At 40.3% G+C, this 22,341-nt stretch overlaps 1 protein-coding gene across 18 annotated transcripts in view; it reads right to left on the bottom strand.

Moving 5' to 3' along the window:
* Nucleotides 1-22,341, bottom strand: part of TRPM3 (transient receptor potential cation channel subfamily M member 3) — an 812,479-nt gene that overhangs the window by 114,332 nt on the left and 675,806 nt on the right. For all 18 annotated transcript variants that reach the window (XM_047830956.1, XM_047830962.1, XM_047830951.1 and 15 more), the window contains one exon: nucleotides 3,779-3,851. In XM_047830956.1, coding sequence (XP_047686912.1) covers nucleotides 3,779-3,851 — 73 coding nt within the window. The remainder of the gene's footprint in view (nucleotides 1-3,778; nucleotides 3,852-22,341) is intronic.

Raw genomic sequence — 22,341 nt, 5'->3', positions numbered from 1 at the left:
CTGGAGCAGAGGGACCAGAGCAAGAGGCATGAACAAGTCAGCCAGGATAGGGTGACTGACAGGAGGCTGGTCAACACTGGATAGTTTACTAAGAGAAGTTTGGGGTCGTTTCCAGTGAGTCTCTGGTTGCTGTGATTTAGGCAGGGCCAGGCTGAGAGGGAGGCAAATGGAGAGGGACTAGGTTACTTGCCTAAATTTTTGAGTCCTTTTCCCATAGAACCACTGAAGGTGTCTGAAGTCCAGAGATATTAATGGCATCAGATCTCCTCTGTCTGAGTAGAGAAGCCTGATTTTAGCAAATAAAAATACAGGACTCCCAGTTAAGGTTGAATTTCAGATAAATAATAAACAGCTTTTTTAGGATATGTATGTCCCAGACAATATTTGGGACATTTCTTATGCTAAACATTTATTTGTTGTTTATCTGAATAGTCAGTGTCCTGCATTTTCACTGCATTTTCCTTGGCTTCCCCTGGGTAGATGTAATGGGGTGAGGAGAGAGCTGAAGAGGAGGAGAAGGGTGTAGGGTGTATAGTTTCTAGCCTCAGATCACCACTCTTGGAGAGTGGTTATCTTGCTGTGAAAGACAAATGCGACATCACTTATTCTCAAAAGCCACCCCAGGCCAGCATTTGAAACAACTTTGGATGTCAAAGGCATCTCTGGAACAACATTCTTTTTGTCTCCTTCTTTCGTCAGTTTTGAATAGATTTGTCATTATTCTGTGTCCTATAAAAGTATCCTTTAATATATACTGATACTGAAGAAATAAAACCCAGTGGGTTCAGAAACAAGGGATCAGCAAAGGTAGACTTTCCCTAGGGCCACCTGGTTCCTATCCGTCCTTCCCCCTCCCCACCTCCAGACTCTGGGCTTATGGACTAGTGTTTAGTTTCATGGCTTTCTCCTCCTTCTCCTATCTACTTTCTGGTTTTCTCAGATGATGGAGGGAATAAAAACTTGACTATAAAAAAATTCCTCATGCATGGGATAATTGAAAGAGAAGTACAATTATAAAAATTAAGTGTTAAACCAGGTTTCATGCCCAGGCATAATTTAAAAAAATACATAAGAAGAATAATTTAACAAACTAAGGAAATCATAACTGATATAAATATGCTCTTGGCCTCCAAGAAAGTCAGCAGAAAGTATTATGCTTGACATCCTTCACAGATCAACTGGGTCAAAATCAGAAAGCATTTAAAAGCCTTTGCAAAATAGAGTTGACACATCACAATCTTTTAATGGCATAAATTCCCATTAGCATCAACTGTTGCATAAATAATGTTCATTATGGTGATTAGAAATGTTAATTTCTTAGAGCAATCATAATTTCCTTTAATCTACTATGGCAGTGTTTTTTAAACTGCAGGTTATGACCCATTAGTGGGTCATGAAATCAAGTTAGTGGGATATAATCAGCATTAAAGAGAATAGAACGGAATGGAATAGAAAATATCCAATTTCATTGCACACAGTCAATGTAAATATTATTTCATGTACTTTAACCTGAGTTCTAAAAACATATGTAGGTACTTGGTTATAATATAAAATGTATTCCATATGGTCTGTCATGCACAATCAGAAAACAACTATTCTATATGATAACAAATAAATTCTAAGACTGATCTAAAAGTGAAACACAAATTGAAGTGACAGATTGGTGAACATGGAAGAAAATATTTTCAGTAGAAGATACTATGATGGCTAATATGTTTTTAACCAATGACTGGCCCACTTCTCCATTTGCTGAGTTCTGTTTCAAGGTGGTAAATGTGGCATTCCACTTCTTATTATCAATGCAATAGAGATGTTTTGGTGGTAAACGTAAGTGAGGGCTGTGGGGTCAGCCTGTCTGTACTACTTATCTTGAGTATGTTACTGAATTGTTCTGTGTCTTGATTTCCTTATTTCAAGATGGGCCTGGTAATAGTCTGGCCATCAAACTTGTAAAGATTAAATGGATTTATGCATAGAATGTGTTTAACATGGTGTTTGGCACTTAGCAAGTCTTCAGTACATGTTAGTTACTGGCTTTATTACTTTTAATTATTTTTCTGTAAGAATAGCAAGTATCAGAGAATTTCTTACCTCCAACTTTTAATTTTATCTCTGACAAATGGAGAATGGAGGCCAGAGTATGCTCTGTGATTCAGCCCATGCATGGTCCCTGAATTCTTCTTCTCCTGAACATGCATTTATTAGTTCATTGGAATGAAGTACTTTAGAGCAAAGGTTCTCAACCTGGGACACATGACCCACTTGACAGGATGGTGAACTTCTGAAATGCGATTGGGATTTTGAATGAATGTGCAAATACACCTTTGGGGAATACATGGAGGGGATCCATGGCTTCTAGTGTCAATGGAGTCATAGGTGGTGCAGTGAAGAGTTAGACAGACTTAGGTCTAAGTTCAGCCTTATTAATTAGCATGGTAACCCTGAGAAAGTTTCTTACATCTTGTAGCTCCACTTACCTGTCTGTAGAATGTGGATTAAATATAGCTGCTACATAATACAGTTGTTGCGATAATGTTTACAGCATTTATAAAAAACTTAGCACTAGGCATAACGGCTGTCACATTATGGGTATTCAAGAGAATATTAATAGTGGAAAAGGGTAGGTAGACTGGAAATTAGAATACAGTGGGTTCCTATTCTGAATTTCAATTGTGGAATGTTAATTGTAATCACTGAGTAATCATTCATTGAGCAATCGCTAAGTGAGTAATCACTGAGTAATCATTCATTCAGTAATCCATTCCCTAATTTATTCAACAAGAATTGACTGAATGCTGCCATGTGTGAGGGATTATGTGAGGTGCTGAGGAAGCACTAGTGGATAAGACACATTATCTGTCCTCACAGGCTTATGATCCAGGAAGGCTCACAAACAGGCAGTCACCAACCTTGTGATAAATGGGGCAGCAGGCAAAGTATGGGGCTTGGGGAGAACGAGGGAGACATCTCAAATTCGGAACCACATTCAATGAGGTTTGTGGTTTTGTTTCATCTTATGGTTCTAGTTTTCATTTCAGGGCTGAGCAACTTCCTCTTGTTTATTTTAATGCTGAACATTATTGGCCAAGTGTAATATTCCTAACTAGGGACATTAAGGGCAGATTTTGATCTGTGGAGCCTGGAGGAAACCACTCTTCTCTTGGATGTGGCTCCAAATATGAGCACACATAGTGAGGCCGCTTGGTAACATGGGGCGAGAGAAGAGGACAAGCGTCCACCTTCTAAAGGGAAAATCGTAGAATCCAGGGCTTTTCTATTTTTGCCTTGACTTCAAGGAAACTTACAGTTAAATTTAACGTCCCATTACAAGTTTGTTTTATTTTTTGTTTATTTCTTCATCTCCCTCAATGATTTTGATTTTCCATTTTAATGCATTATGACATCTCTGTATCCGTCTAGCATCTCTGCCATATTACACGGTTTTTGCAAGTAGATGGGATAATAATTATTAAATAATCTCAGTCATGTAGTGTCTTACATACTATATTGGCCTTTTACTTTATGTATTTTTATGATTCAGTGGACACGATTGAATGGTAATTGCTTTAAACTTTATGAAATTGAGTCACACTTTGACAGCTCCATCATAGAAGAATTTCATAGCAGGAACAATGTCTTCCAGGAGAAGTCCTTATGTTGTCAATAATTGGATGTGTAATGGTATCATTTGGGTTTATATCCACTATTAGGAGACAAAGTTGCTGGGTTAATCCATTTAAATTATTTGTGTACTCTCTGGACACAGAAACTCTTTTACCTTTGAGCAAAGCTGTCAGGATAGCTAAATCAATGTCCTGGTGTCCTTCTGATCCCATCCGAAACACCGTAATCTGCAATTTGAGACAAGGTGACCATTAGCAATGCATGTTTTTGCCCAACAGAAATTCAGTGAGACCATATCTGAACATAGACTATCTTAATATCTACAAGGTAGATTTTTAACCACGGGGAAAGCAGACATAGCAAGAATTCAACTCAAGGGTTCTGCAGTTCATTAAGAGGAAGATGTCTCAGTAGCCTCCTAACAGAGACCACCTTACATAATGATGTTTACAATGAAGAGAAACCAGAGACAAAGGAAATGTCCTTTTTTATCATTTCAGTTTTAAAATTAAAACTGGCTGGATTTACAAAAATGTGTAAACTATGATATAAACTATGAGTTGAGAAATTAAGTGTTTAAAAGTAGCTAGTTTGGTATGCCCTTTGGTAAATGGTCCTACTATATGTGTGTGTGTGTGTGTGTGCACGCGCACGCGCATGTGTGTGTACATGCACGTATGCAATGTAGCCATCAGTACACTTACTCCTCAGCACTAGTTTTGAATGGTTTCAATACTGCGATGGCTCTAGATCCTTCAGCCCTCTTGATAACCTTGAACCACCTTGAGAATAACTTAGCAATTATTTCCAGGTTGTGAGAAGGAGAAAGCACAGTACAATAACATCTTTCCTTGCAGTAATCCAGGGGACAAAAGTATTCTCCAGGGATGGAAAACAGGAAGGAGAGTAAAGAGAGAGCAATGAAGGATTAAAACCTGTTGGATTAATACAAAGTTCCACAATAATGCTGAACAGTAACAGTGATCTTTTTTCCAAGTCAGAGGGAGGCTAGGTAAGGAAGCCAAAAGGTTATTTGTATATGTATACTGAATTACTATTTTTTCAGCTACTTTAGGCTTCAAGTTTCTCTATCTGTAAAATGGGAAAATAATAGTGCTTACTTGTTTCCAACTGCATGGAAGTAAACTTCGTAGGATTTGCTAATATATAATTAATTTTTTTAAAAAATGTTTATTTTGAGAGAGAGAGAGAGACAGAGGGAGAGAATGAGCAGGGGAGTGTCAGAGAGAGAGGGAGAGAGAGAGAATCCATGCTGTCAGTGCAGAGCCGGATGTGGGGCTTGAACTCACGAACCGTGAGATCATGACCTGAGCCAAAGTCAAGAGTCAGATGCTCAAAAACAACTGAGCCACCCACACACCCCACTAATATATAATTCTAAGTTTTGCCACTATGAGGGAGAGAACAGACACAGAGACTCATCCACTGTTAAACTATCAGTTGCCTTAGAAATCTAGTCCAGTACCCAGAGACAAAGTAACTTGCTTCAGGTCACAAAATGAGTTAGAAGGATAGTTGTGATTAGAACTCAGCAGCCCTCTAATGAGAAAGAATGAAATATGGCCTTTTGTAGCAACTTGGATGGAACTGGAGAGTGTTATGCTAAGTGAAATAAGTCATACAGAGAAAGATACCATATGTTTTCACTCTTATGTGGATGCTGAGAAACTTAACAGAAGACCAGGGGGGAGGGGAAGGAAAAAAAAAGAGGTTAGAGAGGGAGGGAGCCAAAACATAAGAGACTCTTAAAAACTGAGAACAAACTGAGGGTTGATGGGGGGTGGGAGGGAGGGGAGGGTGGGTGATGGGTATTGAGGAGGGCACCTGTTGGGATGAGCACTGGGTGTTGTATGGAAACCAATTTGACAATAAATTTCATATTTAAAAAAAATAAAAAAAGAACTGAGCAGCCCTCGGGGCAAGAGGAACTCAGGAACAGGTGCCTGAATTGGAAAGAAAACTTGAGATCCACAGGATTAGGATTCAGGGGGCAGAAGTGGAATCTCACCAGCCCTTTAACTCTTTCCGCCAGTCCGGCTGTGGTCTGAAAGGTATTATTGTGTACTTAGCTGGTAACAAGTTGAGACAACCAGGATCATATTGGAGTTCATTGTTTTAGAAAAATTTCAAAATTAGGCACCAAACAGAATTCCTTAAACATGGGACCTACTTGCTCTGCAGATGCCTACATTTTATTGCCTAATTAGAGATCACACTTCAGATGTAATTTTTTTTCTGGGGCAGCAGATAGATAAATTTACTCCGAAATAGAACATTAACAGGACTTTCTAGGAACAGATTTGAGGAGAGGGAAAGGAAGGTACATAGTGTAGGGTTTCTAAAGAATTTGGGAAAGGGGCACCGGAGACACAGATACATGTGCTGTTGTTTGTCAATTGTATGCCAGGGCTTTGCAGGTTTTCTAGAAAACTGATGTGGGAGGAGTGGCTGTCCACTTGTCCATGCCCTCATTCAAGAGGAAAAGGAAGCACTAAGGAGAGGCTGGAGGATCCAAAGATGAAGTTTGTTTCATAATTTTGCCTTTAGCTGACCTGAAATACTCTAAAACTCTTTTTATTTGAAATTAAAACAAAATTTAAAATATTACACAATGTATATATACAACACCAGGGGGAAAAACGTCCAACAAAAAAGTCAGAGACATTTGACCAACCCCAAGTGTTGACAGAGATGAAGAGAATCAAGTATTCTTAAATATTCTTTGTGGGAATATGAATCAAGATAGCACTTTTGGAGTATGATAAGTTAATATAAAATTCCTTGGTATTGATGTATGATTCTTTAACAACACTAAGATTTTATTTAGGATCTTTACAACTGTGTTTGGAAATGAGATTGGTACATGTAACCCATCCTGCCTCATTTTGGTATTAAAGTTGTACTAACTGTTCAGTATGACTTGGAAAACTTTTTTTTTTTATTTACTTATGCCCCAGAACGGTTTCCATAACAAAGGAATTCTCCTGCTTCTGGCAGGTTTAGTAAGATGTTTATAAACTATCTAGCACTGAAGTGTTTTTAGGCATATATCGCTGATCACCTTTATACATTTTCCAACAATTATTGATCAATTTAGATTTTCTGCCTTTCCCTGACTCTGTTTCATATATTTTCCTATGTAATTAAACATTTCATCAAGACTCTCAAGTTCATGGGTATACAGTTGCATGCAGAATTTTCTTATTATATGGGACGCCTGGGTGGCTCAGTTGGTTAAGCGTCTGATTCCTGATTTTGGCTCAGGTCATGGTCTCGTGGTTGTGCGATCAAGAGTTGGGCTCAGCGCCGGGTGTGGAGCCTGCGTTAGAGTCTCTCTTGCCCTTGCCCGCTGCCCCTCCCCCACTTACACTATCTCTTGTTCTCTCAGGCTCTTTCTCAAAAAAAAAAAAAAGATTAAAAAATTTCTTATTATTTAAACATCTCCTTTATATCTAGAATTATATGGATTTTTTTTAGTCTTCTTTATTTTTAACTTATCAAAATCATGGTCATTTCAAAGAATCAGATTTTCTTGATCAATTATTATTTGACCAATTATTATCTTGATCAATTTATTGATCAATATTATTATTTACAATTTGAAGTGATTATTTTCTGCTTTTATCATTATCCATTCATTTCTTCAGTTTTGCTTCCTTGGCCATTCTTTGCCTAGAATTTTGAGTTGACATCACGGTCACTTTGTTTTTTTTCTTTCTTTTTTTAATAAATGTGTTTAAGATTATGCATCTCACATACTTTTCTATGCATTATGTCATTTTCATTCATTTTTAAATATATGCCATTTTGCCTTAAAATTTTTGTTAATGTTAAAAGAGTGTATGTGTGTATCTGTAACATTTTGCAAACATGCTATTTTGCTTGAAAAAAAAAGTGTGTCTTCTCTATCTTCTGGGTACAGAATTTTAGGTACAGAGGTTGCTATAGATACAGATTACATTTAATTTTTATTCAAATATTCTATTTGACTTATTTCTTATTTCTGAGAGGCATGTTAAAATCTTCTGACTACATACTTCACAATTATTCCTTGAAAGTACAGAATCTTTGCTTTATATGTTTTGAAGGTTTTAAAAAACGTACAAAAGGTTCATAACAGTCTGTTCTTGGCATATTGCAGTTTTTATCAACACAAAATATCTCTATTTCCTATTTAATGTTGTTGCTTTGCATATTTTGTTTTATGTTAACATTTTATTTGCCATATATACTCTCATGGGGGATTAGAATGTGTCTGATAGATTATTCCATCTGTGTTTTTGTTTTTGTTTTTTTGGTCACTTTTGTGTGGTCATTTTATTTAAGGTCTGTACCTTGTAAACAGCAAGGCTAGATTTTTTTTTTTAACTGAATCAGAATATCATTAGGAATCCAAGGGAGAAAAGAATCCAGTTATGTCTAATATGATTACTGGTTTCTTTTATCTTATTTCTTCCATATTACTTTGTTTTCTATTTTCTAGACTTTATCATTTCCCTTCCACCTTTCTTTTCCTTTGAAAAAGTATCATATTTGCCTAGATAATATATGTACATGGCAAAAAAAAATCCATAGCATAAAGAAATATATGGTGAAAATGAAAGGTATCATTTCTGTCCCCCATTTTGCAGCACCTCTCAACAAAGGCAACCACTTTTCCTGGTTTGGGAGATGTTCTCCACATAAGCAAAGAGAATTAGACACATCTTTTACACAGGTGGTCGTGAGCTTTATACATTATTACGCATCACTTTTTTCATGTGACTACCTATCCTGGAGACCATTCTACTCAGCTTCATTATTTGTTGGCTGCCTAATGTTTCCTTATATGCATGTATTATGATTTATGATTTAGTTTTCTATTAATGAACTTTGGGGTGGTGCTTGATCTTTGGTGATTATAAACACCATTGCAGGGAATAACCTTGTATGTGTGTGGCTGAGTCTGTCTGTAGAATACAATAGGGAATTTGTGGGGCCATTTACTCTGAGAGAATGTCCTGAATTCATTGTTCTGATTCTGCTCCCAGGGCCTCTCCTATTTCCTGCCTTTATTTGTTTTGGTCCTTAATGGTAACTGAAATGATCTTCAACTTCACAGTATATATTTTTCTCCTGAACTGATTTCCAAGCTCTACTTTCTATACCTGCTTTTAATATTCTAGAAGTTACTCAAAATTTCTTGCCTTCTAGCATAGTAACCTTTTTCATCTCCTTCCGTGCTAAGTACTGATAGGGATTTGTTTCAAAACTGTATATATTTATTATTTTAGCCTCTTTTGTCATTTGAGGGGCAGGAGGGAGATAGACACATACATGCTCCTTCTATAAAATCTCATCAATGTACATTTAATAGAAAAATGTAAATCAGGTAGAAGTTACTTAGCTATTTTATTGGTGATTTAGTAAATAAAGCCTGATTTTCCTCTGTAATAAAATTGGTATTTTCAACATGTACCCTAAAAGTAATTCTTGGATTTGTTTGACATGGTTGGTTATTTTGTCAAAACGCTATGAAATATAGGAAGATTAAAGTGTTCTTCAAGATTTGAAAGAAAAAAAATCACACATTTTGTTAAAAACCCCACAACTTCCCCCAAATTCAGTTTGACATTTTCTATCTTCAGCTCACTTGTGGACAAATTGCCTTAGCCTGGATGCAATTCTGATTCTCAGATTGAAGGGAAGCTGTCTTTCAAAATGACATGATTCCCGTATTCTCCACTCCTTGAACTTGTCTGCAAACCAGCTCCTCTGCTTATGTTCTGACATTTGTACCCCCGTTCAAAGTCAGGAAATGGGGTGTCATATCTGTTCCCTCTGACCCCCTGCATACAGGGGAGTCATGCACAGATTCGTTGAGCATCTCCGTGCTAGGCACCTTTGAGGTGCTGGGGTAGAGCAGTGAACAAAGCTGACAGACAATTCCTGCCTTCACAGAGCCTATTTCTAGTGCATTCTAGACAGGAGAGACAGAGAAAAGCGAGTACATATATGGTATGTCCGGGTGCTTCTCACTGCCTCCTTCCCTCTCTGTCCTCAGTGTCACAGCCATTGTTCAGCCAGCAGCCTCATAACTATTCAGAAGTTTCTTTACTGGTCTTCCTGATTCTGGTCCTTCCATTCTATTCCCCATGCAGCTACCCAAGCAATCTTCCTGATTATATCACCCCCCTTACCAAAATTTTTTAGAGGCTTCCATTACTAATAACTCTTAGCAAGGCATTCAAGGAATGCCAATCTCACACTCCTGGCTACTTCTTTAGTTTTATCTCTTGGTGATACATGGTCACTGCTACACTCTTGCTGTTACCCACCCTCCCACCACAGCCACGACCCCACACCTCATGCCCCAGTCATGCTGAGCAACTTGCTCCTTTATTTTTTTTTTATTTTTATATTAAAATTTTTTTTAATGTTTGTATTTATTTTTGAGAGAGAGACAGAGTGCAAGCTGGGGATGGGTAGAGAGAGAGAGGGAGACACAGAATCTGAAGCAGGCTCCAGGCTCCAAGCTGTCAGCACAGAGCCCGTGGGGCTTGAACTCACAAACTGTGAGATTATGATCTGAGCTGAAGTCAAACGCTTAACCAACTGAGCCACCCAGGTGTCCCTCCTTTATTTTTAAAAAATGTTTACATATTTGAGAGAGAGAGAGAGAGAGAGAAAGAGACAGAGAGAGAGACAGAGAGACAGAGAGAGAGAATGTGTGCAACAGCAGGGGAGGGACAGAGAGAGAAGGAGACAGAGGATCTGAAGATGGCTTTGCACCGACAGCATTAAGCGCGATGTGGGGCTTGAACTCAGGAACCGTGAGATCATGACCTGAGCCGACGTCAGATGCTTCATCAGCTGAGCCACCCAGATACCCCACAACTTGCTCCTTTAAGGGCCCCTGAAGTTGTTTCTGAACTTGTAGCCTTTGTTTATTCAATTCCCTTAAAATTTTTTTAAATGTTTATTTATTTTTGAGAGAGAAAGAGCATGAGTGGAGAGGGGCAGAGAGAGAGAGCGGGACATAGAATCTGAAGCAGGCTCCAGGCTCTGAGCTGTCAGCACAGAGCCTGACGTGGGGCTCAAACCCACAAGCAGTGACATCACGACCTGAGCTGAAGTCAGATGCTTAACTGACTGAGCCACCCGGGTGCCCCTATTTAGTTCCTTTAAAAGAAAATGTTTATTTTTGAGAGAGAGAGGCAGAAAGAGATGGGGACAGGGGATGTGAAGCAGGCTCTGCGCTGAGAATGGAGACTCCACTACGGGGCTTGAACCCACCAGCTGTGAGATCATGACCTGAGCAGAAGTAGGGTGCTTAACTGACTGAGCCAGCCAGGCACCCCTCAGTTCCCTTTTTTGGGGGTTCCCTCTGCTTGCAGAATCAACCACAAGCCTTTCACTTGACGTGTGGCACTGAGGAAGCCTTCCTGTATAACCAGGACAGAGTCCTCACTTCTCCTTGTGTCTCTCGCATACTCTGTGCGGCTGCCCAGCACACTGCTTCAGCCCCTCCTTCCCCTTATGGGTACACATCTCTTTGTAAGAAACAGAAGTCCATTGGCCGTGGGGATCGCTAGCTAGCTAGTCCTTGCTCAGTATTGTTCGATGAGTGGATGAATTATTACCAAATTGCTGTGTTAAGGAAATAAGGAAACCGGTTTGGAGAAACCAAAAATGAAAAAGCAGCACGTTCCACACAGAGCGGAAACATTAGGCTCTAAACCAGGAGCATGTTTCAAGAGTTAATCATCAATTTTAAACAAGAATCTACTGGACACTGTATTATTACTAAGCACTTAGTCAAGCATTAGGTGATAGAAACTGGGCTGCCGGAGTTTTAGAAACTGTCTGAGACTTAGTATGAATGTGACATTTTTGAGATATAGGTAGCATCGACTAACCCAGAAGGATGCTCCACCCAAGTGCCTCACATTTTGGAGCCATGTAGATTAAACTGTAGTACAGAAAAAGACTCAAAGAGGGAATATATTATAGAAAAATGACAAAACCCCGGAGGTACAAAAATGATTTGGGAGAAGTAATTTTATGTTTGAACACAGTTTGATTCATCTCCTGGGCAACAAACAAGTATATTCACCACTTAAATAATAAAATACGGTTTATGTGGCTGAATTAATCATGGACTTTCCACTTCTAAAACCCAGTAGGTCCTGTAGTTGAACAAGCTGAGGGTACAGAAAAACATACTGGAAAAATTAAACAGAGTCCTTTTCAAAGTGTCTGTTAATTAGCCTAATTTGTGATTTATATTTATGTCCAAGCAAGCAATGGGTCTGTGAAAAGCGACACGGAGATTGAGGCAAGCTTTTGAAAATGAAAATAACCATGATATTAAACTGAAATACATCTGTAAGTTGCAAGGGCACTTTGGCTCCATCTATCAAAGACAGAAAAGACCATTCCACAATCATTTCATGCTTGTTAGATATGTGAGAGACAATACCTGAGTTTGACAAGAAGTTTGTAACACGTCAGAGAATTTTAGAGAAACACCACAGCAACCCAATGGATAATCAGGAAAATTCTTACGATTTTGTAAGTATTTAGAAAAGTCCACCTATAATAATGTTAACCAATAGTTTGAGGACATTAACACACTACATCTGAAACTTTCCTTAAAGAAACATCTCCGAAATTTCCTATTTACTCATTCAATTTCTTTATAGGATCTGTGGATGTGTTTCCTGAGAACAAGGGCAGGGAGAGATGGGAGGATTAGACCCAGAAGTCATTCAATCAACACAACACAACGACTTTACAAAATCACCAGCTAAGCAGCATGTTTCCCTGATGAGTTGTTGATATTCGAAATAATTTGAAACAACTGAGTGATTAATAGGAAATGCAAAAATCCATGTTCATCAAGACCCCTAATCAGGATCTAAACAGGGATGGTGGCTGGTCATCAAAGGACTTTAAGCAGATACTGGGTTCAGTTTTCACTTTGGCACAACCCAAGGTCACCCAGCACTGGGAAGAGAAAAATGCAATTTGATGGATAGAATCCTATGCACCTAAAACATACTCCTATTTTATTTCCAGCATCTGAGAAAATAAAGTCTCTTTGGTTGACAAAATTCTTAAGAGTAACATTTTGCTAAAGGTACTGGTTTAGAAATGGACATGCTGATTTATATGGAGGAGGGGAGGAAATCATAGGAAATTCAAAGACACCTGGAAATGAGCAAACCAAAGATCAGCAGAAAGTGATATTCAAATTTTTTTTTGTGAGAAAATTAATATCAAATAAGTATAATTATTTGTTATGGAGTTCCATATAAACTATATATTGACTTTCTATGTAATCTTCTTGAGCAAGACTCATAGTCTCATATTGAAGCGTGTGAATAAGAAATGATGCTCTGGAGATAGAAATCAGATGAAATTAATATAAGTCTTGTGGGTCTTACTTTTAAAAGACTCAGATGTATGAGTTGTCACATTGGATAAAATACACAATTATTTGACTTTGAAAGGATATTTTATTATACATTGGATTTGCCAGTGGATCGACTGATCCAATTTGCTGGTTTATTTTATTCATTTCATTTCATTTCATTTCATTTCATTTCATTTCATATTTTTAATGTTTATTTATTTTTGAGAGAGAAAGAGAGGGGCACAGAGTCCAAAGCAGGCTCCAGACTCTGAGCTGACAGCACAGAGCCCAGTGCAGGGCTCGAACTGCAAGATCATGACCTGAGCTGAAGTTGGATGCTTAACTGACTGAGCTACCCAGGCACCCCTGCTGATTTATTTTAAAGGAGTCTTCTCAAGTCTTGGGACACAATTCAGTTCAGGTTGCTTTCAGTAGTTTAAAGCACACCGACAGTACCATAACCTCATGCTTTCTCAAGGGACCTTCATGCACAACTGGGCAATTACCAGGGTGCCAGAAAATCGAGGAGGTTTTGCTTTTTTGACTCTAATCTTTGACTCTCCTTTCTCTTTTTCCCAGTGTAATTAAGAACACTAGGGTTTGTTTCTCCCTTCAAGAAATGCAAATCAGAGGTCAGAAGCCTTCTGGTTCCAACATAAGAAATATTTTTTTCTTATTATAAAAGCAGTGCATGACTGATATGAAAAAAATCATAAAAAGTTTAGAAACAGTCAAATGAGAAATAATTTCCAAAGTCCCAAATCCTAGCCAAAGACAACTACTAATAATATCTTGGCATATTTCCTTTGAGACTCTCTCTCTTTTTTTCTCTTCTTTCTTTTTAAAAAAATTTTCATAGGCATAGTGTATATGTGTGTGTGTGGGGGGGGGTGGGCATATTTGTGAAGTACAATTTTTGTGTTCTCATTTTCTTTTCCATTAGCATTATAACTATTATAAGCATTTTCCTGTATTATTGGGAGCTCTTCAAAAGCATAACGCTCAATATCTACAGAATATTGTGTACAAGAGATGTGAATAGCTCACTCAATACCTCCATTGTTGGACATTCATATTATGTCTAAACATCTGATATAAATAACGATGTGATGAATATCTTTGCATTTAAATCCTGTTCTGTATTTGGCATTCTGTCCTTAGGAGAGATTCCCCAAAGTTGGGGCCTCTTGTCACAAATTGTCTCATAGCTAGAAATGCATATTTTAGTACATAATAATTTAGTTAAAGTTTAAAAACAAAACAAAACAAAACAAAAAAGCTTGTGCTGTCCTTGAACTATATTTGCATAATGGCCTCCAACCTGGTTAGTGAAAGTGCTAGAAAGGGGGAGGCAGCTCTCTTTAAGCTGGTTGTACCAAAATGGCAGTGGAAAACAGGCACACAGAATGGTCGGAGGGCAGCTCTCACTGCTGGAGACACGGGAGCATTGAGCAGGATCAGCTCTGTTTCCACCACCACCAACAACGAGGACGAGTTTAGGCTCTTGTTTTTGGCAAAAGGGGTCTTGAAAAACAGGCCAACCTCCTCACTTTCTCCTACTTTCACTGTCTGATTTTTCTTTCTAGCCCTTTGCATGCTGCATAGGTCCCAGGGCAGTGCTGACTTAAATACCTGGAGAGGGCAAATGAAATCATTTGGTGAACCTGAGCTTAGGAGACTTTTGTTTTGTTTTGTTTTTTGTTTTTTGCTTTTTAGCATGTTAAGTCATGTCACGGTAAGGAAAGTGTTAAATATGGGTCAGAAACTCAACCGAGGCTCCCTGCATCATGATTGACATATCCTTCACAGTCTGAAGAACACTTTGAGATCCTAAGGTGACACATCGGGAGGACAGAAAAAGCAGCCCAGCTGATTTTGTGATGAGAGCAAAAAATGGGAACAGGCTAAACCCCTCATTTATTAATTCTTTGGAGAAATTTCAGCAGGGTTCTTTAGGGGGCTGGAACTATATGACAACCTGTCATCTACTGCCTCCTGGTTTCAGTTCTTTTCCTGACAATTGATGTTACCTCTTTCATTTGTTATATAACTATGTGATGTACCTCACTGCCTGCCAACATGACAGATCCTACAGGTCCAACAATAAGATTTCTAGAAGCTTCTTTGGATACCTCATGGCCTTGGCTAGCAGAATCAAGAATATTTGTCATCTACCATCTTGTCAGCCAGACGAATGTGCGAAAATTCAATTTGACCCTAAGTATTATTTTCTATCTCAGGAAGGACATTCCTGGATTCATGTGCATTCTTGTATATATTTTTAAAAAATAATTAGACATCTCTCTAAGGAGAATATAGAGGACCACAGATGGTTCTCATAGGCCAACACCATATGGGCTTCTTATCGGGGCTGTAATGATTTTTAGGGGTTATTTTGGTGGTTTTGTTTTTTTCATCATTACAAGATAGAATTATATCTTTTTCTGACTTCCCTATTATGTTTATCAAGACATCACATACTTCTGTGATCTCTCCAGGAGAGAGACTGCCAAGAAAGCATCATAAGGTGTTACAGATGGTGGGGTTCTCGCGCTTCCCTTCTCAAGCCAGTCTAGTTCCCCTGGCAATGATCTTGTTGTCAGATTCCAAGGTTGGTAGACAGATGCCTTGGTCCAGCCCTCTGAACGTCTTGGGCAGGGCAACTGTACGGCTGAGCCAGTGAGAGAGGGCTTTGAGGGTAAGGAGACTAACATTTTGGATTCCCTTCTCCCATTCAGAAAAGATACATCTTGCTTCTACTTCCCTTCCTGTCCAACCATACGAAAAAATACCAGAGACAAACATCTTGAAGGCAGGGCATGTAAGCTCACTGAGGACTGGGGATCTGATCCTCCAGGCTGGATTTCTATACCTTGCCTGGCGGAGCAGTCAGAGAGAGTTGTTTAAGTAGCACTCACTTCAGAGCCTGTGAAACATTTTGCTGGGGAGGGTTGGGGGAAATGATTTGGAGAATACCCACTTCAGCCTGTGTGCATGCTTTCAGATTCCTGGGATTTCTCTGTACGGCTGACAGGATGAGGTTAGTATCATATGGCAGATATCACATTGTCAAAAGGATCTTGGCCAAATCACCTCACTTCTCTGAATCTTGGTTTTATCATCTACAAAAAAAAAACCCCTCAACTTTGACTAGATGATCATTGGGGCTCCTTTTAGCCTTAGAGATCACAGAATTTCTCTCTTCATGCTCAAAATGGCCGAAAATCTGCACTGGGGGGGGGCATCTAATCAGTTTGGCTTCCTACCTGATACATTAATTTCCTCAACAGCATCCCTAAGAAGGGACCTTGATTCTTGTGGATGGTATCATATGAAAACCTTGTTTCTGTTTGCTGTTACATTTTCATCTGTTCATTAGCTTAGGGGAAATTCCATTTTTTTATTAAGATGTAATTAATATATAATGGTTTATACATGTAAGGTGCACAGTGGTTGATTTGATACATTTATATATTGCAATATGATTACCAACATAGCATTAGCTAATCCAGCAATCCCACTTCTGGGTACACATCCAAGGAAATGAAAACAAGAGGTCAAAAAGATATCTTCACTCCCATGTTTACTGCAGCACAATTCACAATAGCTAAGATATGGAACAACCAAAGTGCCTGTCAACAGATGAATGGCCAACACACACAATGGAATATTATTCAGCCTTGAGAATGAAGAAAACCCTGCCATGTGTGACATGGGTGGGCCTTGAGGGTATTATGCTCAGTGAGGTGAGTCAGACAGAGAAAGACATATATTGTATGATCTTACTCACTTTGGGGATCTAAAAAAGCCAAACTCATAGAAACAAATTATCCCTTCTAAAACATCTCCCTTTTATGTTGTTGAGCCATGGCACTATGATCCCTGTTCCATGCCATGAATACCATATTGGTGACACAGATACACCCCAATCTTACACCTCTGGAATTAGTGATAACCCTTCCTCTGTTCAGGAAGGGCTGTTAACTCCCAGGGTGACACTCAGACCCCTTAGTGTGAACACTGGGATTTTCCTGGTCTAGCCCCTGAGTTATCTCCCACAACCCTCCTGACACTGGCACAATGCATGCTCTGGCTCAGAGAGGATGGATTGTGTCCAGAACCTGGGCTTTAGAATCCTGCGAGCTCAGAAGTGAATCATGGCAGCTAATAGGTATGTAACCTTAGGCTACTACTTATGTTATTACACCTCTCTGAGCCTCAGTTCCTTTCTGTGTCAAATAGGAATAGCTCATTGTCTGAGGATTATTGCAAAGCTTTCTGTGGGATCATCTTTTAAAATATGGCAGTTTTTAGTATCTCCTATGGGCTTAATAATTGTTCATTCCCTTCCTATTTGCTAACCTCGGCATGTTCCCTGGGCCAACTCCCTCTCTCGCTGCTGTGACTTTGTCCTGTCTGTTCTCTCTGATGATGTGTCTTTCCCCTTTAGCTTTGCCTGACTGTCTCCCCATCTCCTCTCAGGCACAGTTGAAGCATCACCTCTGGGGTGCCCCTGTTGATTCAAAGCAACCTTCACTGGGGTTGGGTGTCTGTCCTCTGGGGTTTTACCTCTATCACAGCACTGCCACCACACTACAAAACCATGCCACCATCTGTGACAGCAATATTCCTAACGTTGTCTGTTGTGTATTTACAATGTGCCAGCCACTGTGCAAGCAGTTCACAAACAGATTTCGGCCAACCCCAGAAAAATCTATCATCTAGTTTCTGTGATTCTTCCCATTTCACAGCTCAAGAGCAGGAGGCCAGGGAAATTGGATACCGTCTGGAAGGCCATGCAGTCAGGGAAAGCTGAGGTGCGTTCACACAGGGACAGTCTGGTTTGAGGGCACAGTCTCCTGTTTGCTTGTCTCCCTCCTTCGACAGTCTCTGATTTCTCAGAAGGCAAAGACACTTCTTCATCTCTACCTTCCTGTCACCCAGTAGTGTGCTTGGCATGTCGTGGGCGCCTGATGAATGTGGAATGAATCCTTCGTTCCAAGTTCAAATCTGGCCTGTGGTTTTCAGATGGGGGACTGTGTATGACAAAGGCTCTCTCCTTGACCCAAATTTAGGCTGGATTCTCTGGACCCTCTTCTTTACTAGGCTCCAGGCTTTAGGCTTCCAAGTGGCATTGTCCTGTTTTAGCAAGAATCCTCCACCCCTCAATATCTGGTGACCCTCTATATTTGACTGAATTCCTCATTCTCCACACCCCTCTCTCCCAGGGATATCTGGTCACCCTGGCCTGCCTTTAGCAAGAATCTTGTTAGGTCTACTTTGCAAGAATCCTCGTACCCTCTTAATCATTTTCCATCTGCTGACCCCTTCCCTCTACTCTTTGACTTTTCTTCCCCTCCCACTTTTCTTTCTTTCTATTCAGAGTTGAGCCCAATCTCTCTCTCACTACAAATCCCCAATGCATAGTTCCGTGAATAAAGCCTTCCTTACTGTATTTTACAAGTGTCAGAATAATGTTTTCTTTAACATATCTGAGACTGAACTGTCCTAATTAGATTCAGGGAAGGCAGGCCTGGGGTCTTAGATGCTCAGTGTCTGGGTTTGGGTGTCTGTGTAGCTCTGCAATGTTTCTTATCCAGAGACCAGTCAGGTTTCCACCTGACCATCCCCAGTCTCACCATCAAAGACAGGGTGAGCTCAGTGCTATATTTTGAGGGTTCTCAGACCCTAAGGGATTAAAACTCACTTCAGGTGTACCCTTGCATGCTAATCATAAGCAAACTAGGTGCTGCCATTTGGTCAAGAACACTCCCTGTGGTCATAAAAACCAATATTAAAATAAATTCCTAGCCTGAGAGAGGGTAAAGGAAGAAAGCCTTCCAGGTTGTTTTGTGGATGAGGACACAGACCCATGTTGGAAGGACATGTTGGACCAATGCTGGGATGTCCTTGAGCATGTGTCTGACCCAAGACAATCCTGGATTTAATGTGTTTGAGTGAATGTATTTGAAAGCATTTGTAAGTGGAGATGGAAAATTATATTTTAGTGTGATGATTAATGTCTCGAACAATGGCAATTCAGAGAGAAAATCACGGGGCGCCTGGGTGGCCTAGCCAGTTAAGCATCTGACTCTTGATCTTGGCTCAGGTCATGATCTCATGGTTCATGAGACTGAACCCCAAGACGGGCCCTGCACTGAGTGCGGAGCCTGCTTGGGATTTCCTCTTTCCCTCTCTCTCTGCCCCTCCCCCATGCATGTATACTCTCCCTGTCTCTCTCTCAAAAGAAATAAATATACATTGAGAGAGAGAGAGAGAGAGAGAGAGAGAGAGACAGACAGAGAGAGAGAGGAAATCACAAAGACCATTTACTGAGAATCAGACCTTCCCCCAGACCCTCCCTGCTTTGAAGCTTGTGTGCCTGGCAGGGCTCCTCTCCTGTCCTCTTTCCTGGCAGACTGTCCCAGGGGCAAAGACAATCCCTTGTTTGTGTACACAATACCCAGCCTGGAGATGCAGCTTTTTTTTTTCTTCTCTTCCTTTTTGAAGTTTTTGATTTCAGTTTGTGCTTTTGCTGCAGTTTTCTAGGGCCCCTCAAGACGAGTAAGAAGCAAGAGCTCCCTTTGTCACACAACAAGAATGAAAATACAAAGGGAAACATAAAGCACCTCCGGCAGGTTTTCCCCTCAAACCAGCTTTTGGCAAATTAAAAATAAAGCTGGTGGGAGAATGGAAGTCTTTGTCTGAAACTGCATTTTCTGACCCAACAGTGGCAGAACGTGACATTTGTTAAATGGTAAAAGGGAGTGTTATACTCCTATCTACTGTCATATTATTCCGCCTTACAATGAACCTCATTTTGAAGGGTCTTCTATGTTTTCAACCTCAGGTGGGATTGATTCAAGGAAAGTACAATTCAGTTTATCAGCTCCATCGTTTCTCTCTAAACCCTAGCTAGAGTAATAATCCTTTTCTTCTCCTTGGGCCAATATGGACACACAGCCCTGTATCATCCCATTGAATGGCTGAGTTTATTATCCTCATTGTTCATGGCACAAGCCATAGCTGCTAACTATCCCAGGGTCAAAACTCTAGGCATGAAAAATTGCAGGCCAAGGGAGGGCCTGACCATCCCCTACTGAGCCACCAGCATTATAAGAAAACACCATCAGAAACTCAACTGGCTTGCAAAAAAAAAAAAAAAAAAAAAAGAAATGTAGGCCAAGATTTTGAGACTGTTGACTTTTTGGAGTATGACTGTTTAGGAGGGATAGTTTTGTCTCAGGTGAAGCAATTCTTTCCTCCCTGACTCCCTTAAGTTGCTTTACCGTTCCCCGTCATATGTTCCAGATCATACACCCATATGTCAAATATGAAAACATTTGGGGAGAAATAGCGATTCAAACATGATCAAAACCAGGAAGCTGTAATGAAAGCCATGAGAAAATTCTAACTAGGCTAAGAAGGTAGGGGCTAAGGAGACAAAGGTCATCTCTGGCTGGGATGACCCAAGAAGACTCAAAGGAATAAGCCAGGATTTGATCTGAACATGGTGGGGTAGTTCGAATTTCAATAGGGAGGTTTGGTGGTGGGGAGGAGCAGGAGGAAGAAAATGGTAAGAGAAAGTAAGAGAAAAGTAAACATTAAAATATTATATGCAAATATCCAATTTGGCTAGGGCACTAGGTAAAGGGAAGGTGACTCATGAAGCAAGCCTAGGAAGGAAGGTTGAGGCCAAGCTGTGAATGATCTGGCTTAAGGAATTTGGACAGAATTCAGTATACACTGGCCTGGTGCCAAGCACTTTAAACATGTTACCTCGTTAATCCTCAGGCCAGCCCTATGAGGCTCAGAGATTGAATTAATTACCCAAGAGCACCTAGCTGGAACATGACAGTCAGGACTGGATGTCAGGTTTGTGCAGCTCTACGGGCTGTGCCCACAGCCTCTCTAAGCTGAAGTCAAACGCTATCAGATACAAATTAATCTCGGGGTGGGGATTAGAGTTGGGGCTCCGATTCAGAGCTGTTGCAGCAGGCTTGAGATGGATAACAAGGGCCTGGATTAGCAGGTGGCTGTGTGATGGAGAGGAAGCACTTATCGGGGCGTCAAGGAGAATCACATGGTGGGTTGACACTCAGGGGCCAAGAGTCAGGCAGGAATCAAAGATGGCTCTTAGTTTTTCAGCCTTGGTGCTGACAGCACGAACTCTGTTAAAGTGCCTCTCACTAGAGCTATCCCACAGCCCTGGGGGAGGTTTGGGGGAGTGGGGAAGGGGAAGAATTTGGCAAACCTTAGAGGCCGCCAATAGCTTTGAAGGGTATAATTGCCCCAGAGCAATGTGTGTGTATGTGGAGAACCCAAGACTAAGAAAGCAGAATCTCTCATCAAATTGCTCTCTTTCGCGCTGCAAACCCGGAGGGAGGTTTCACACGTATCGGCTTGCCTATCACGGCAGTAGGAAGATACGTGTGCATGCACCCACATACACACATACAGTGGTTTTACGAGTCATGTGACTGGGAGATGTTAACTCGCTAACCATCGTCCCACAAGGCAACTCTGTAGTGAGTGTGTTTCTCTTGGATGGCAGAATGTACATTTCAACCAGCACTGCCTTTCCCACAAAAAACCCTCAGAAAAATGTTCGACTTTGTGTTTACCACATCAATCAAATGCCAGCATTTTTTTCACATACCCCTATGACACTGATTGTACAGTCATACAATGATGTCTATCCTATCAAGAGATATAAAGAATAGAAATGTTCTAAAGAAGTGAATTTTCTCATTAAGTATGGGTTATCCCTTATTGCCAAGTGAAAACACATTAATTCTCTTGGATAGAAACTTTTCTAAAACAGAATAGACCCAATAGTCTTCTTAGACAACATGAAATAAAATGAAAATTCGTTCTTTTTTCTAGCATGATTTACTGATGCTCTCACTGACCAGCAAGGTAGGCCTATTTGGCCCTAGCTAAAGGGCCTAGCCTGCTCACGTTTAGAGATCTTATACCTGCTATTAACAGATTCCCAAAACTCAGTCTAACTTTTCTGACAATGCTCATTCATTATGCCTCCCTGCTTTCTGACTGCAAAGGGCAAGAAAACCAGGCCAAACTCGAGCAGAAGAGTCGTGATTTTTTTCTTTTTTTTTTCAACGTTTGTTTATTTTTGGGACAGAGAGAGACAGAGCATGAACGGGGGAGGGGCAGAGAGAGAGGGAGACACAGAATCGGAAACAGGCTCCAGGCTCTGAGCCATCAGCCCAGAGCCCGACGCGGGGCTCGAACTCACGGACCGCGAGATCGTGACCTGGCTGAAGTCGGACGCTTAA

Source organism: Prionailurus viverrinus, chromosome D4 (genome assembly GCF_022837055.1).
Source record: "Prionailurus viverrinus isolate Anna chromosome D4, UM_Priviv_1.0, whole genome shotgun sequence".
Lineage (NCBI taxonomy): Eukaryota > Metazoa > Chordata > Mammalia > Carnivora > Felidae > Prionailurus > Prionailurus viverrinus.
Note: the sequence above shows the minus strand (reverse complement) of the source record. Positions and strands in the feature narration are given on the sequence as shown.